Source organism: Cebus imitator, unplaced genomic scaffold, assembly GCF_001604975.1.
Source record: "Cebus imitator isolate Cc_AM_T3 unplaced genomic scaffold, Cebus_imitator-1.0 Scaffold152, whole genome shotgun sequence".
NCBI classification, from domain to species: Eukaryota; Metazoa; Chordata; class Mammalia; order Primates; family Cebidae; genus Cebus; species Cebus imitator.
In genome coordinates, this window is record NW_016107467.1 from 1,067,876 (window position 1) to 1,084,195 (window position 16,320).

The 16,320-nt window shown below is 38.7% G+C and overlaps 1 protein-coding gene across 3 annotated transcripts in view; it reads right to left on the bottom strand.

Moving 5' to 3' along the window:
• Positions 1-540: 540 nt before the first annotated feature.
• Positions 541-16,320, bottom strand: part of LOC108314400 (RING1 and YY1 binding protein) — a 77,894-nt gene continuing 62,114 nt past the window's right edge. For 2 of the 3 annotated variants that reach the window (XM_017543308.1, XM_037743764.1), the window contains 3 exons: positions 5,168-5,344; positions 4,970-5,068; positions 541-4,566 (listed from right to left, as the gene is read on the bottom strand). In XM_017543308.1, coding sequence (XP_017398797.1) covers positions 4,314-4,566; positions 4,970-5,068; positions 5,168-5,344 — 529 coding nt within the window. In that variant the 3' untranslated portion in view covers positions 541-4,313. Of the gene's footprint in view, positions 4,567-4,969; positions 5,069-5,167; positions 5,345-5,931; positions 6,344-16,320 lie in introns of those variants that run through there. The other variant, XM_017543309.2, reaches the window with a different exon arrangement.

Consider the following 16,320-nt stretch of genomic DNA (forward strand, 5'->3'; position numbering starts at 1 on the left):
AAACAATCGGGGATAGATCCTGATGTGTTTTAAGCGGTTTCTTAATTCTTTGGAATAGATTGTTATGCCTCAGCAGCAGGCAGGAGTCTCCCTAGCATGGGGCAGTAAGTGAGCTTCGCTTGTGTGGCTTTTAGGTTTAATAACACACTTTGCTTACATCTCTAAGACAGGGCTGACCTAACTGCAGTTGGCCAGAAGCACGGGTTGTCTTTTGAGGATTTTCCGTCCTCAATTAGCGTTTGTAGCATCATCTCCATTTTCTTTCTTTAATTCCATTTCCTTCCTTTAGGTCACTGCAACCTATCTCAAAGGTTACACTTAGGAAACAGTTCATTTTTTTCCAAATGTTGGTGATTCTTTTGCTCAGTTATGTCTTCTTTTGCATCTTTGAGACATGTACTTAGAGCTACACTTCAGCTTCTCATAAACAAGTTCTAAAACACAAAGTATAAGCTTCCTACTCACATTGGAAATATTCCACAGGTTAAAAACTATTCTAAAGGCTAAAACCTACACACACACAAATAAAGATTTCCAATGTAAATTTTACTATTTTATTTGTGAAAAAACTACAAGCAGAATTCATAAATAGACATTTCTATTTAAAGCAGGAAAATGATAAAGTGGCTTCTAATAACATAGTCGTGCACATGCCAGTAACAGGAATATATTAACATCTTTTATTTGCTAGACAAAGAGCAGTGTCCAATATAAATTTCCCCCAAAACATTTAAGACCTGTGAATTTTTGACCAGTTCACAAAACCACCAACTGACACTTTAGCATGAAGAAAAAAACAAACCTAACAGACTGTCAGCTCTAAAGACATTACAGAGCAGAAACTTCCAAAAGCGTTATACAAGCTGTCTTTCTGGGCAAATGAAAAATATAGCTCGTATAATACATTAACAAAAATTCACAAGATTGTTTTGACATACTTAACAAGCATTCTCTATTTGTCTCCAACAAACAAAGCTAAGGAAATAATGTAACCATCTTTACACAGTAAATTAAGGTTACAAGTCATACACAAGAACAGAACTGCTTGCGCATTAAAAACTGTTCAGCTCCATTGTCATACTCTAAATGTTGGCTCTTAAACCATTTTCGGTTACATACAAGCAAAGGTTATTATATATTCAGCAATTAATAAATTTTCAATAATTTAAGATACGGCAGCTTAAAAAAGTAGACTGAGAATGGTCTTGATAAGGCAGGTGAAACATCTTAGTGGAACTAAACTCACAGAAGCTTCTGCCAATGTTTTTAAATATCCAGATTGAAACTGAAAGGTTTTGATTAGAATATTTTGTGGGTGTCAAGATGTCTTTAACTGCGTGACTCAAGCAGAGCAAGTCAGGTAAGCTCTGTGCGCGCACACACGCACGAGATTGCGTGGTATTAAAACAAATGGAAACTTGCAAGCGTAACACTGTGCTTTTTGTTTGTTTAACCTGCTTTTTTCTGTGCCACTGAATACCAAGTATTTCTGGTCCTCTTTTAATATATATCTTTATAATCTACACTAGTGTTTTTACACGCTGCCTACTAATTGTAGGGCAAACTGCAGATGCGTTAAGTTACAGGAATTCCATTTCCAGAATACATGCCTGAGGGATGTCATCCATTTCCAAAATTAAAAGTCTAATGTACCTACTACCTCACTACCCCAACAGAATACCCCACAGCAGCTAAAGGGCTGGCCCTGTAATATCTGATTGCTTAGATAACTCCCACTGTTAGCTGCAGTTTCTACAAAGATGGCAATTTCATGCCGCTTGTTCTAAAGCAATCTTCCCCTTCCTTCACCCCTCCCTATTCTTTATCACGGAGGCAAAACTGAGAAACCAAAACATTGGCACGAATGAATTAGCAGCCTATGAGTAGCTGGTTAATCAGCTTTTTCCACTAATCTATGGGGTCCAATCACTTTACATGAAACTAGTTTTTGAAAAAGTACACAGTGTGTCTGAAGAAAGTGCATACCAACACTTATTGGTTCAAAAAGCAGTGCAACCTACATGAGTTTGGTGGCATTTAAGTGTTTTTAAAAAGTTAATTTAAAAAACAGCAATTCCTTAAACCTCTGGAAAATAAATATGGCTGACTAATTTACCCTCCCTGAGACCCTTAATAAAAGGAATATTAAAACTTTAGAAGGAATGTCTTTGCAATATCCCACTAATATTAAAATGTGGATTTAAAATTCATAGTCAAATCACTATGTATTATATATTCTGATGCTTACAGAAAGCATCTGATTTCCTTTGGTTCATTAATAAATACTTTAAAAATGTATTTAAAAAGATAAGCATAGCTTGCATCCCAGACACAAGCATTATTTTAAAAAGGGGGGAACATTGTCCATGCACTTGAGAATAGGACCACAGCAACAAATGGCACTGCTTTATCATCTAGACCTTTGAGAAAACAATTTAAATTATGGTACATTAGTGGCTACAGAATAGTTTTAATGTAAATGTGAAAGGAACCTTTCCTGTTGGCTACTCAATTCAAGCTGTTAATTTTTTTATTTGTTGCCTCCACAGACAGAAATTACTTCTAATATTAAGCAAACCAGGTTTTTAACACCAAAATGTGGTGTTTCATTACAAATTGGGCTGCCCTCCTGTGAGTCCCTAAAGGAAGGTCAAATAAAGAGAGGTAACCTCAAATTCTCATGCTTGAAATGTCTCTGAAGTACTACAAACTCTGTATCTAAAATGTAAAAGTCAAATAGAAGAGACCCCCCACATCCAAACAAAAGCAAAACAAATTTTTTAAAAATTATTTTAATAAGGACGAGGAGGTGGAATCGTATTAGTGGTCGTTGATTATTATTATTATTTTTTTTTTTTGCAAGACAGTAAAAGGAGTGAAGAGAATGAAATAGAACAGTTTGTTCAAGTTATCATTATGTCCAGGAAGAGTAAAAGATTACATGCTGCTGGCAGCAAGTGCGAGCTTTCCCTGCAATTCTGGCTGCAGGCGCGCAAGGCCTTCACCACTGGAGTTCCTACCACAGCGGGGGAATTGAGAAATGTCTCCAAACACTGAAAAGCTCCATGTCAGGACTGGACGTGTGGTTGATAACCTTTGTTCAGTAAAACAAATCAGAGAAGGTTTTGAGAAGGAAAAACAAAGAATGCTCACGACTCAATCAGTAGAGTGAGGTTTGTGAGATGAGGGGAGAGATGAGGCAAACAAATCTTAACAACAAACACCACCACTGCAACGTCATGTGGAAAGCAGAAACAAGGGATTGCTTCCTGTATAGACCAAAAATACAGTTTATAGACTGTTTCAATCCTAAAACTAAGACAATTTCTAGATTTACCTCAGACATGAGTAGAGGTCTGGAAAATGGATGGAATTCGAGTTACAGAATACCATATTTTCATGAGTGCTTACGTAAGAACAGCAAATGATAACATGTAACCGTAATTTACACGAATACTTGGCATTCTGGAGCTAGTTTAGTTAGTTACTTTTGAATGATCAAAGCCCTCCCCAACTAACCACTTGTGATTTGTCAGTTATTCCATTGCAAATGCAGGCTATCTGGAGCAGTCTTTAAATTTGAGATCACATTGTTTAAAAAATATATATTTTTATATCGTCCAGTACTCTTTAGACAGATGGGAGAGTCAAGTTCCCACGTGGATTGGAACATACTTTATGTAAGACTGATTTTAATTAAATTTCAGCACTTTCATAGAAGGGACTGTCCCAGATCTGTAACTGTTCAATGTTGTATTCACTTCACAGTGTATCAAGCACCAGCGTTGCCATGGATTGGTTTCAAATAACCCTTTATATATAATTTTATATTTATATATATAGTTATATCAAAACTGATAGTACATAGTATAACTGGAAGAAAGAACTAAACTTAAAAGGATATGCTGAAAGGATGGAGTCTGTGAACACAATAAATAAAAGTTCCCTCCCCCTCCCAACCCTCCCTCCCAACAAAACAAAAACAAAAAACCAGTTGTAATGTACATGGAAAATTGTGCACAGCAGATTTTTTTTTTTTTTTTAAAAAAAGTAGATTCAGGAGCACATCCAATTATAAATGATTGTTAGGAAAATCATATAAAACAATGGAATACATAAAAGTGTCAAGAGTAATCGTCAGGGTGCGAAATTCCTTGGTGGCCAGATGCCCATGGCAAGCAGAAATTATCCTGGCAGCATCACTAAGAGGTCGATGTCCACAGAAGATTCTCCAGGGATGCAAGCAGCATGGGCAGGTGGAGGATTTGAATTTCATACCCTGATTCATAGTTTTCACAATTCCATGTGCAATTTCAGAAAGATTCATCATTGACTGCTGACATGTCGCCCTTTGGCGTGGAGGAACGGGAGGAGCCCTTGTCTGTGCTCTCTGACCCCGAGCTGCTCTGGTTCTGCTGTTCTGACCCTGCACTGGAGGTCACTGTGGATGAGGATGTCGATGAGGAGCGAGTCTTTTCCTTAAAGTCTGTGATAATGACGGTGACGTTGCCCACAGTTACTGCCAACTGCTGTGCAGTGCTCCTGTCCACATTTTTCAGCCGGGGCCTAGAAGCAACACCACAGGGGAAGAGCCAATTAAGTTAAGTTATGGATCAAAAACAGCTTCTGGCAGAATGTCATCAATATGCAAAAGACTTCATGACACTGTGGCGATGAATCTGAACTGCCTACTGCACATGCCAAAGCCGACTACAAAGTGTGCTGCTCAGCTTTGGCAATAATCAAACAAGCACAGGTAGCAAAGCCTGGGACCACTGTAAAATTACTATTAATTTATCTGTCACCTGTTCTGGCCACAGTATTTAAAAGGGGGGAAAGCCACCAACCCCACACCTAGCTCTTCACCTTCTTAGCCTACAGATCCAAGGCACAAAACGACCCTGGGTTCATGACTATGATTAAATCAATCAGAGCAGTGATTCAGTATGTCATTGTAGTTTCCGAGTACCTTGAGGTGTGATTCGTTTCGCTGGTCTTTGTTGTAGCATTTGCAGACTGTATGCTGTTTGCTTCACTAGGAGGATCTTTAAGAATGTCAGACTTTGGTCTACATGAGGAGATACAAAAAAAACCAAACAGGCAGTTAGAAGATATCTGGAATTCACCTGCAAAGTAATATCCTGTACTTAGTTAACCAGAAACTTACTTTGTTTTCTTGTTGGTATTTTTCTTGGTAACACTGGGACTGATTTCCTTGTCTTTCTCAGGTTTCTCTTTGTCCTGCTTTTCAACTTTCTCCTTCTTCTCCTTTTTAGGAGGTGGTGGGGTGGCGTACTGTTGTGCCACTTGTTGTGCCACCAGCTGAGAATTGATCCGAGGTTTTCTAAAATGTTCAAAAATATATAAATATCACTATTTGCTTTATAAATTTTTAAAAACATTTTTATCTGGTCTCAATTCCTTAGGTATTTTATTACTGGTATCTGCCAACTCAAAACGCAATTATATGGCACATTTTATGTCTACATTATTTTGTATGGATTATTTAGTAGGGATACTAAACTTTTCCTTTTTCAAAGGAAATGATACATTCCCATGTGAAAACACTAACATGCACATCCCTGTGCTGTAAAATAGTCTTTGAGACAATAAAACATGACAAGTGTTTCTAAGAGTGCTGAGAACACTACTTCTTTCAAGCCATCAAGATTATACTGACTGACAGCTTTCAAATACTCCTGCTACAGAGGGTTAATCTCATTTTATTAAATGGACACTGGTAATCCGTTGAAAAGAGAATGAAATTAGAAGTGTGACATTCACTCCTCAATCTAATTATTCCAACTTGTTCTGCTCCCCTGCAGCTCTGTGATTGGCACAGACAACACATATAGAGCAATAAACGTAACTGTGGTTCATATTAGCTCCCAAGGGAGTGAAGACTGAAAGTCACTGTAAAAAAAATCTTACACAAGTGACACATTCATTGTGCCATAAACCATTATGTCTGTGCCAATCTCCAACTGACACTGGCTCTTAGCACTATTGTTCACAAATTCTAAGTGGTGCCAAACACTTTCACAATGTATGATCATTCACAGCCCTAAAAGAGAAAGGGAGAAAGGAATGCCTATGCTTTATTTCTACATAATATTAATTCTCCGAGACATTCTCATCTAGATACACATTTACAATATAATAAACTCTCCAAGTTTAAGATAGAAAACAAATATACAAATGGTTCATTAACAAAGTAAAACAACTGGCTGCCAGAATGTAAGAGACCCCTCTTTAGATCCGACAGCTCCCTCTCCAATCCCCCAGGATGGAGAAACAGACGGGAGAAAAATAGCTGGACAGACCAAGTATGATTCATCAATGGGAGTGTCAGTGGTGGAGAATTAGAAAACAAAAATCGAAAAACAAAACCCAAAACAAAGCTGCTACATTCTTACCTAATGCTATTTTTTTTTTTTTTTTTTTTTTTTTGAGATGGAGTCTCACTGTGTTGCCCAGGCTGGAGTGCAGTGGCACGATCTCGGCTCACTACAACCTCCACACCTTCCAGGTTTGAGCAATTCTTCTGACTCAGTCTCCTAAGTAGCTTGGCTGGACTACAGGCGCCCGTCACCATGCCTGGCTAATTTTTCTGCTTTTAGTAAAGACGGGGTTTCACCATGCTGGCCAGGCTGATCTCGAACTCCCGATCCACCTGCCTAGGCCTCCCAAAGTGCTGATAATACAGGCGTGAGCCACCACACCCGGCAAATGCTGCTATTCTTTACCAGGAAACAAAATGGCTCCCTAAGCTAAGTGTGGTTACTGGAGCACCTCTTGGGCAGTGGATGTGATGTAGATGACAGGGGATGCAGGAGGGGTGGGGACAGACCCTTATACCATGACAGCATCACAGTTAACCTGAGCACTGAAGGAACTGGGTATATTCTGAGTGTTTCAGTACTGGTAGTGGCTTTGCAAGAAAACCTTGCAAAAAACATGTAAGCTCAGAGCAAGTCAGCCATTGGCCTCTAGTAATACAGTACAAGCTTTGTCATGGGCTGATACATCACAAAACTTTTTATTACCTGAGCCTGGATCACAAGTAACAAGGGATTCAAACACACGTTAAAGCATCCTGGAGAAGGGGCACGTACTTACTCTAAACTCCTCTCCCCTAAGAAACACACAGGACCTCCGAGGTGAAAGGTGACTGTCCCTTTTACACAGATTCTAACAGCAGCAGCAGCTATTCTAACACATTTTACTCCTTTTAAAGAGGAAGTATGACTGTGTTAATACTTCAAAAGATAAGGACCGCTACGAAACACTGCACATGCACTCACTGAGGACACAGGTCAGCTGTTTACAGGGATTACCAAACAGTTTCAATTAGAGCTAAAATAAGCCACCATACATTAACAAATATTCAGATGTTAAAAAAAAAAAAAAAAAAAAGCCAGAGTTAATATGAATAAACTATTCAAATTTTATGAGAACCTACATCCTAATGAAAAATTTCAATTCAGCCAATATGGTACTTTATGCCAAAGAAATTTGAAAGAACAAGAGAGGATATCTGAACACCAATTAAGAGTATCCTAAACACAGAGAGAATCAAAGGTAAACCAGGTGCTTGGCCCCAGAGAAATCTCAGCCTAATCACCATGTCCACCCAATCTGAGATGGAGGAGTCTGCCTTACTCCAAGACAACCTAGAAAGCTGTCACTTACCATGTTACACCATAACTGCCAATCAACTGTGTACTCAAAGACCACATCTTAGTCATCATTGTCAGTATGGCATTAAGCAGTTAGGTACTCAATAAAATTATCTACTAGGTGAATAAATGAACACTGCAGAGAAACACAAAGTAGGCTTCAAACTGAGAAGAGGGTCCAAGCTTTGGAAATGGAGGTCACTGGTGACTTTTAGGAAAGCAAGCTATACGCCATCAGGGTGGCAAGAATTAAGAGCCTGAAGGTTGTCAGAGGAAGAACACAGGAACTCTTCCTTACCTCAGAACTGTGGTGCTGAGGGAAGGGATTGCTCCGCTCATTACCCGGAGGGATTAGCAAACTGAGGAGGATTTCTAGAGGAAACAGGGTCTTGGATGATGCTGTACAATCAAAGAGAGAGAAAGACAGAGGGCAGGCAAGAGAGAGGGGTTAAAAATCACCGGTCAAGGAGAGAGAGAGAAAACAACTAATCAAAAGCCCTGGGGAAAGGAATGGGGACACTTTCTACTGAGACATGAAAGGGATACTAGATAAAGGGACATTTTTACTAGAAAGATGACAATCTGAGGAAGTTCTCTCAGTTGGCCTCTCCATTCCTGAGGAAATAGGCAATATGGCAGAGGTAGTGTAGGTAGGGGTTGTGAGCAGAACTTGGAAATGAGGCATCAAAAAACAGTTTAAATGAATCATGGAGATCGAAAGCAGTGCCTGGTTTGGTGAGTGGCAGGCACTAACAGTATAGGAGAACAGAGAGAAAAGGAAATTTACTTGCATCTCACAAATTACTCTTGATGGCATGAATATAGTATGCCTAAAAGAAGCAGGTCTCCAGTACCCAGAGATCATGCTTATCCAAAATGGCTTATTCACTAAAACACGGCCCGCCTGCCACAACTATTTATTGGCATAGTGTAGACAACAGGTAAGGGTATCCTCTGGATGCTTCTGCCACTGACATCATTCAACAGTTCAGCAAATGCATGATCAGAATTCTTCAGTGCATCCAACACAACACAGGATCTACAGGATAAAGTCTGTATGTACAAAAGGTAAAATTTCAGCCATAAGTCCTCCTAAAATACAACATATAAGTACAACTGGGTCAATGTGTCACTTGCTCCTAAGAAAATGTTTGATTAGTATGATGAAGTGTTTCTCCCTCTGTTGGTCAACAAACCAAAATTTTACAAATGAAAAGGATACAAGACTATTTGGGATCTATTACTAAGAAAAACGGGGCATCTGCTGAAACCACTTGTATTGTTTGAAAAGTACTTCTGTGTTCTGAATATCCTTAAATGTCCTTAAATGACAACCTACTCTTAAACCATCACTTGCCTCCCTTCTCCACCCAAACCCCTCTACAACAGGTGAGCATTTATCACCTTAATATAATTGCTTTTTCAAACTAGTTCTCCCAACAAATGCCACAGTACTCCCAGAGTTGGGGAGCAGGGGATAAGGTAGGGAAACTCACCTTTTGGAAGGCTAAGGAAAAGAAAAACCCAAGGGCCAGTAGGCTGAGCCCTCCCATATAAAGATTCTGCCCTGTCAGAACGGTTCTGGCAACTCTTGCAATCCGTTCCCTCTCAACTTCTAGGCTAATACTCTCTTCGCTGCACGGCAAGTGGAAAAATGAGAAAGTCCAATTACCACTGAGAGTTATGTACACTCCCACACTCCACTGCTGGGGTGCTGTGCCAGCCTCTCCAGGTTAGACATTACAAATGTACCTAAAGCAGGAGATAGGCAGAACCCTTTCACAGCTGGACAGGCACATCATGAAATCAGATTCAGCACAACATCCCCTCCCCTCAAGGAGGAACTGTCATCTCCATTTAACCCACTGGGAAGACTGAGGAGCAGAAGGAGTAAGAAATTCATCCAAAGTTCAGCTCCATCTGGACTCTTCATGGACTCCTCTTATCTGGAGGTATCCTTAAACTAGTCTCCCAGCCTTTGAAGAGTGCAGCCTGGCGTGTGTGTGTCAGGGGTGGCAATGTGGGATGAAAAGGGTGATGAGGGTACTAGGGATTAAAACGCTCAGGTCCCCAAGTTACAGTTTAGTTAGACACCTCCTTGAGAACACCACTGCTGCCTTTGTTAGCCTCACCATACCTTACTCTGGTAAGAAGGGGACGACTTGGTTTTCTTTAAGAAAAGATAAAGGGGCTGGGGAACAAGGTTTTCCTTGCTTTCCACTGCCTTTGGAACATTCTCTGTAAGGAATCAACTCATATTATGATATTTAACACTGCTGATCAGTAAGAAGGTGGCTTCCTACAAATTTACATTGCTTAATGAAGTCTTCTAAGTGTCATACAACACACTATAAATAGCACTCAATGGCAAAACTTTCAACATGTTGTGGCAGGTCACTTCTTCAATATGAGCTGACAGTCTGAGTCCCCGAGATTATTCAAGTTTCTCCAATTGACAAACCTTAAATAAGCAGTTAAATGCCTTCACAACGAAGTGGTAAATATTAGATCAGAACCCACGGCCTATAGCTTTTGGTGTCTAAGACTCAAAACCAATCAACCATCACCACCACCACCCCCACCAACAATCTCCAAAAAATGACCAGAGACACAAGATAGTAAACACAGAGCCCGGTTCCCCTCATAAATTTAGCAAACAAGCTTTCTGTATCTTCTTTAAGACTACATTTTCTTATGAAAGAGATGTCTCCTTGAAATATTATTTTACAGGTTTATTGCTGCCATTTTAGTAGCATATAAATTAAAATGTACTATGAAACTTCAATAATAGACATCATCAGGAAAATATTTACTTGCATTTAAGCAGCTAACATTTAAGAAGAGTCCATTCTATAAAAAGTAAAGCAGACCTCTATCTGGGGCATCCTGAGTATCCAGAAAGGAAAACCTCAGAGAGTTCAAATGTACACGAGCACAAATGAGAAAACAAGATATCTTTTTCTGGATTGATGGCTTTGGTATGTGTACTGATACCACTTTCAGGGAGCAGGCAAAACAGTATTTTTTAAAGAGGCATTTCCCTCCATCTACTCTTTCTTCTTTTCCTTTTCCTCTTGTGCAACCTGAGATCTTACTGCTCATTTCTCACATACTTCTTGGGATCTCAGCTACAACAAGCAATGAGATGACAAGCCTATCTTCTTCTGATTCAGACAATAAAAGGCAAGAAGGGTCTCTAAAAAATTGTATCTTTTCCACGATTCAGCTTTTCATAAACTATCAATCGTGTCCATTTTGCTCACTTTTGGAATTCCACCTGGTGTTTCACCTTTCAATTAAAATATCCACAGGTAGTGGAATTAAGACAATAAACCCATCCATCTCAAACAAGAGGTACTTTACAATTAACATAGCTCCTTACAACTTAAAAAATGTCTTCATCAAATCAGCTTATATTGAGCCCTTGAGTTCTTTGTATGCTGCTTTTATGATCCCCCTAACCCTTCCTTGCCTTGGCAATTTATTAGTCTAAGAATTAACAACTTCAAGAATTTAACAACTCTGGGTAGGTCTCTCCACTGAGTGCACTCTTTATCAGGATTCTTTATGATAGGTCACATTATGATACTGTAATTAAAAGGAGCCTTCTCATACAACCTGTTTTCACGTCTTTACATCCAGAAGGTCATATACATGTACACTGTACAGACATACAGATAGATGTGCACTGCGTTGGCTAGGACAGATTTTACCCCATCCAATAATGACTGAATTTTTATACTACTGATGTCCCAAAATGCATATATCCCATCTTGGAACCTACCAAAGTATACAACTCAGCTGTTATTCTGTAACACATGCTGATTAAAACATTCAAAAAACAAAATAGGAATGGTAGTAAAATCCAATTGCAAGAAACTAGGTGGGCCACGTGTGAAAATTCTTTATAAACTGCACATAACTTTTTTTCTTTGCAAGAATACCCTGTTAAAGCCACACTGAGGTTAATGTTTGTTTTATAAACAACAAAGTTGTAAATTACCAAATTGCAAATATGTTTGTGGAATACAATCCATTTGTAAGTTGGGCAACATATATACTTGAGCATCAGAGTTGTTTTATCCCAATAACACTGTCCAGTAAACACTACTGATCTCTGGCTTTGATGATTTTAAAAATTTGGTTTTTGTTCACTTAACCCATACACTTTGTTCCACTGTATTTTTTAAATACCAAGGAACCTATATGATCTCATGACTTGACTGAAGCCAACCATCATTATAATATGGATAATTAAAAACTCAACTGTCACTTTACCAGGATCATACATTGCAGGACATTATTAATTTCCCTCTGCTTCCCAAACAGTATCCCAAAAAAAAAAATTTTTTTTGCAATTATTTTGTCTCTTAAATAGTACTTTCCTCTTTCGTGTAAACATTTGTCTTCAATTTCTCAACTCCTCTGGCCCATCTGCAAGGAGTTACTAAGTGACCTGAAGGGGGGTCTTGGTCCCATTCTAGGTTACTCATTAGAAAACTAAAAATTTCCCTCAAATTTGATCCTACTAAAATTTCAAAACTCAAGTCATCCTCTTCTCCCTGATCTTTCCTTCCGTCATCTTCACAGGTAATAGGGAAACACTGTAGGATAAAGGAAGAGTAGAGACTTTGGAGTTTAAGACAGAGTTTGGATTTTATCCAGACCTGCTCCTGAGCTTAGATAAATTACATGAAATGAGAATGAGGCCACACCTAATTTCACAGGGCTGAGGTCAGGATGAAATGAGGACGAAATTAGGTACCATTCACTTAACTCTTGCAACAGGACATGTAGATAGATATTCCACAAAAGTAATTCCCTTTAAAAATAATACATTCCAAAGCACTACTTTTCCAGCCGTAGATGTGTCTGCCACCCGTCTTCAGATACTGGAAGGCAAGTGGAAAGATTTACAAGTGAAAGAAGCTGGTAAGTCTGCCCTGGGAAATGGTTCTAGAAACATAAATCCTTCGCATATGTTAGCATCCTAAAGTTAATTATGCTGTCTAACAGCAACAGCAGCACGAAGGAGCCTCACCAACATGCTGCCAGTTTTTCTGCACATTTCAGAGAGAATTTTGGTTTTGCAGAAATCCCTTTTAAGAGGATGCCTTTAGGGAAGGCCGCTTAACTTCAATTGTACAATATCCATACATGGGTGTGACACTCTCTCACCAGATACGGCTTGGTTAGATACAGCTGGCTCCAACACAACTAACAAGTATCTTTACCTTCATAAATAGCAGATTCTGAAATGTTCTACTTCACCTTAAATTCTCATTTTGGATATTCAAATGTCTCTTAGGCCCTGAAAACAGACTTCACTACTTGATCACCAATAAGTGAAAGCACTATTAACTTTTCTGCAACTCAGGAACATATATTCAATAAATAAGAAGAACTACAAGTGGTTCTGATTCTGAAAACAAAAGACCCATTTTATAAACCAATCTGGCAGTAACAGTTATCTCAGCCCAGGGGGTCTCAAAATGTTGATCCAGAGACTCTTGGGTGTCCCCAGGACCTTTTCAGGAGGTTCTACAAGTCAAAACTATTTCCATAATAATTTTAAAACATTACTTGCCTTTTCACTCTCTTTCTTCAAGAGTTTATGATGGAGCTTTCAAAAGTAATGACATCTGACATCATTGGTCTAAGAGCTTGTGTATTTTCACATTTTAAACATTTCTAAGTTTTAATTTCTGATATGGAAATTATCTATACATATCTAAGATGAAAAAAAGCTCCTTGGGGTCATTAATACTCTTATGAAACGTAAGAGATCCTCTGACCAAAACGCTTGTGAACAGCCACCACAGCATCATGACAAATACTGGCCTGTACAAGTCTGCTGCATCATGGGCAAAGAGAGACAATCTTGAGAAGGCAACTTCTCAAGCTTAAATTTTTCCTAAACAAAACAAAAAGAGAGAGAGAGAAAAAAAAGAAACACTGCCACCAATTAATTGCAGGTCAAGAAAACATTTTGAGAATAAAGAAAAATCTTAAACTTATTTAACACTAGAACAACTTTCCAAAAGTGGGCTTCAAGTATTTACGCCATAGACTATAAAGCTGGTTTCCTTACATTTTCTTTCTCCTGTGGTGCCTATAACAGAATTTTATTTGTGGTTATTCAAATATTTTAAGTAAACATCCCATAATAAATAGGCCCTTTAGCTCTCCCTCAGCACTTCTCCAAAGAACATGCCCATTGACAAACAATGTGTTAATGTATCAAGAAAAACATTTCCTAAATTGTTTTGAAAATGGACTTTTGTTTGACGATGGCTACATTTTCTTTTTGATGCCTTCATTCCATATTTTCAACATTAGCTTTCTCCTATGGTAAAAGACTTTTTTTGCCAGCTGATGATCTGGTCTGAGTAGTGCTACAGGATCACTGTCCCATTGGAGGCAGCTTGAGCACCAAGGCAGCTGCTGGTACTGTAACTCCAGGCCAGGCAGGTACTGTAGAGGCAGACCCCTCCTCAACTGCCTCCCTGGAAGGAGCAAAGCCTAAGCAGACATCCAACCCGACTCTCTGGGTCAGAGATGTAACATTTCCTGTGCTATTTCCTCTCTCATCTCAACTCTATCTGGCATTTTGGCTTATGCCATCCTCTCTCCCATTCCTTGTACCATCTCCTCTCCAATTCAGTTTCACGTTTAGCATTCTGACTGGCATTTTCAAACCCAGGCAAGAGACTTCAGTGCCTACTACATGTAGAGGCACGGTGCTGTGCATTCTAGATGTGTGTTGATACACACTCATTTTCCAAGGGGCCGATTAGATATAAAACAAGAGATTCCAATGGCCTAGACCTCTGGTGAGGTCTTACATGGGGTCTTGACCTGTCACACAAGATAGGAAATAGGCTTTTAGTGGAAGAGATGTCTAACCCCCGCCTCCAACTTTTTGCTTTTATATTATCTTGGAACCCTAAGTCTGTGATTTTGGATGAGTTAAGATAATCTCTTCAAACTTCAATTTCTTTGTTGATAAAAAGATTAGAGTAAGTGATCTCTAAGGTTCCTTTAGCTCAGACACTTGTATTGAGTATTTAATAAAGACAACTAAATAAAGTATTTGTTCTTGAGGTGCAGGCAAGTTTGCAGTTGATGTTCTCAGTAACTCATTCAAGTCAGAAATAAACATCATGCTTTTACAAACATTCTATAAACTACACACTGTTGGTTTAGTGACTCAGACATGACTGCTCCTTCCCCCCACCAAAAAAGATACAAAAGTCCTTCTAAACCATGTCAATGATTAAGATGAATCCCAGAAACTAAGAGTCTCTAACCAAATGCTATTTTCAGATGCAAATAAATTTGACAAATCAAGTCTTTCTCCAAGAAACATTACACTAAAGCAATCCAATCTGCTCTGCAAATTACTTTAAAGCTGTCAAAGATCCTACTTAAAATGCATTTAACAATTTTGAAATTACAGTTCGTGTCACAAACGTCGGTACTTGCAAAACACAAAATAATTAGTAATTCATCAAAAATAAGCTATTACATAAGTCACAGTCTAACAAATATTTAACTAGTTGCCCTCCTCAGGTGTTAGTTTCCTCACCTATCGAATTAAGATTCTGACTAAACTAAGGTAAACTTTACAGTCTCCCTCAAATCTAACCTTTAAAACAAAAACTTAAGTAGTATAAAATAACAGCTCTGACAAATTCATTCATGGTCAAGTGATCTAATTACTGGTTATTAAAACTTCATTGGTTTTAATACTTTAAAACTTTATTACTGGTTATTAAAAATTACATTACTCATTATTAAAAACTTTCTTGAAGCCCATTATCACTTCAGAAGATTCTCAACACTTCGCTGTCTTAATTGCAGTGTTCACAATCTCAGCATTATTGATTATTTTGGGCCCCATAATTCTTTGTTGTGGGGGTGTAGCATTGTCAAATGTTTAACGGCCCACTAGATGCCAGCAGTACTACACTCTCTCAAGTTGTGACACCCAAATTTGCTTCTAGACATTGCCAAATGTTTCCTGGAAGAAAAAAAAATGACTCCCAGGTGAAAATCACTGGTCTACTGTCTAGCCTTAACTACAGGAATAGAATTATAAGGGAGCAGAAGTATTTGCAAATATGGGAGGGCAATCTAGAACAAAGAGAACTTCTCTCATAAGTTTTATCAGAAGATGTCTGCCCAAGACATCTGCAGTGTGTTCACTGTTCTGATCAGCAGGGGCTATAAGAGGGTAATGGGGAGAGGAATCTCAAGAATGCTGAGTATACTGATACTATGTTATCTCTGTACTGAGATGTATGACCACTCTTCTCCTACCAAATGGAAAGACAATTTGAAGGTCTCTATACAATTACAACTCCGACAATACCATCTGTAACCTCAAACATTTCTGGTAATCATGGTCTTTTATTTCCAGTAAGGGTAGAAAATGGCTTTTGAGTAAGGGAAGAAAAGTTTAAGGATATCTTTATTTACTTGGTCAAAAAATCAGATGTGAATGAAGGTAAAGACGACTCTGCAATTACCAGTATCTATCACTTAGAGAGACCAGCACAGAGTCTGATAATTCCTTCAACTCCATAAATACGGTTTTGTTTTTCTGGGGGTTAGCAGGGACAGAGTGGCACAGGTAGAT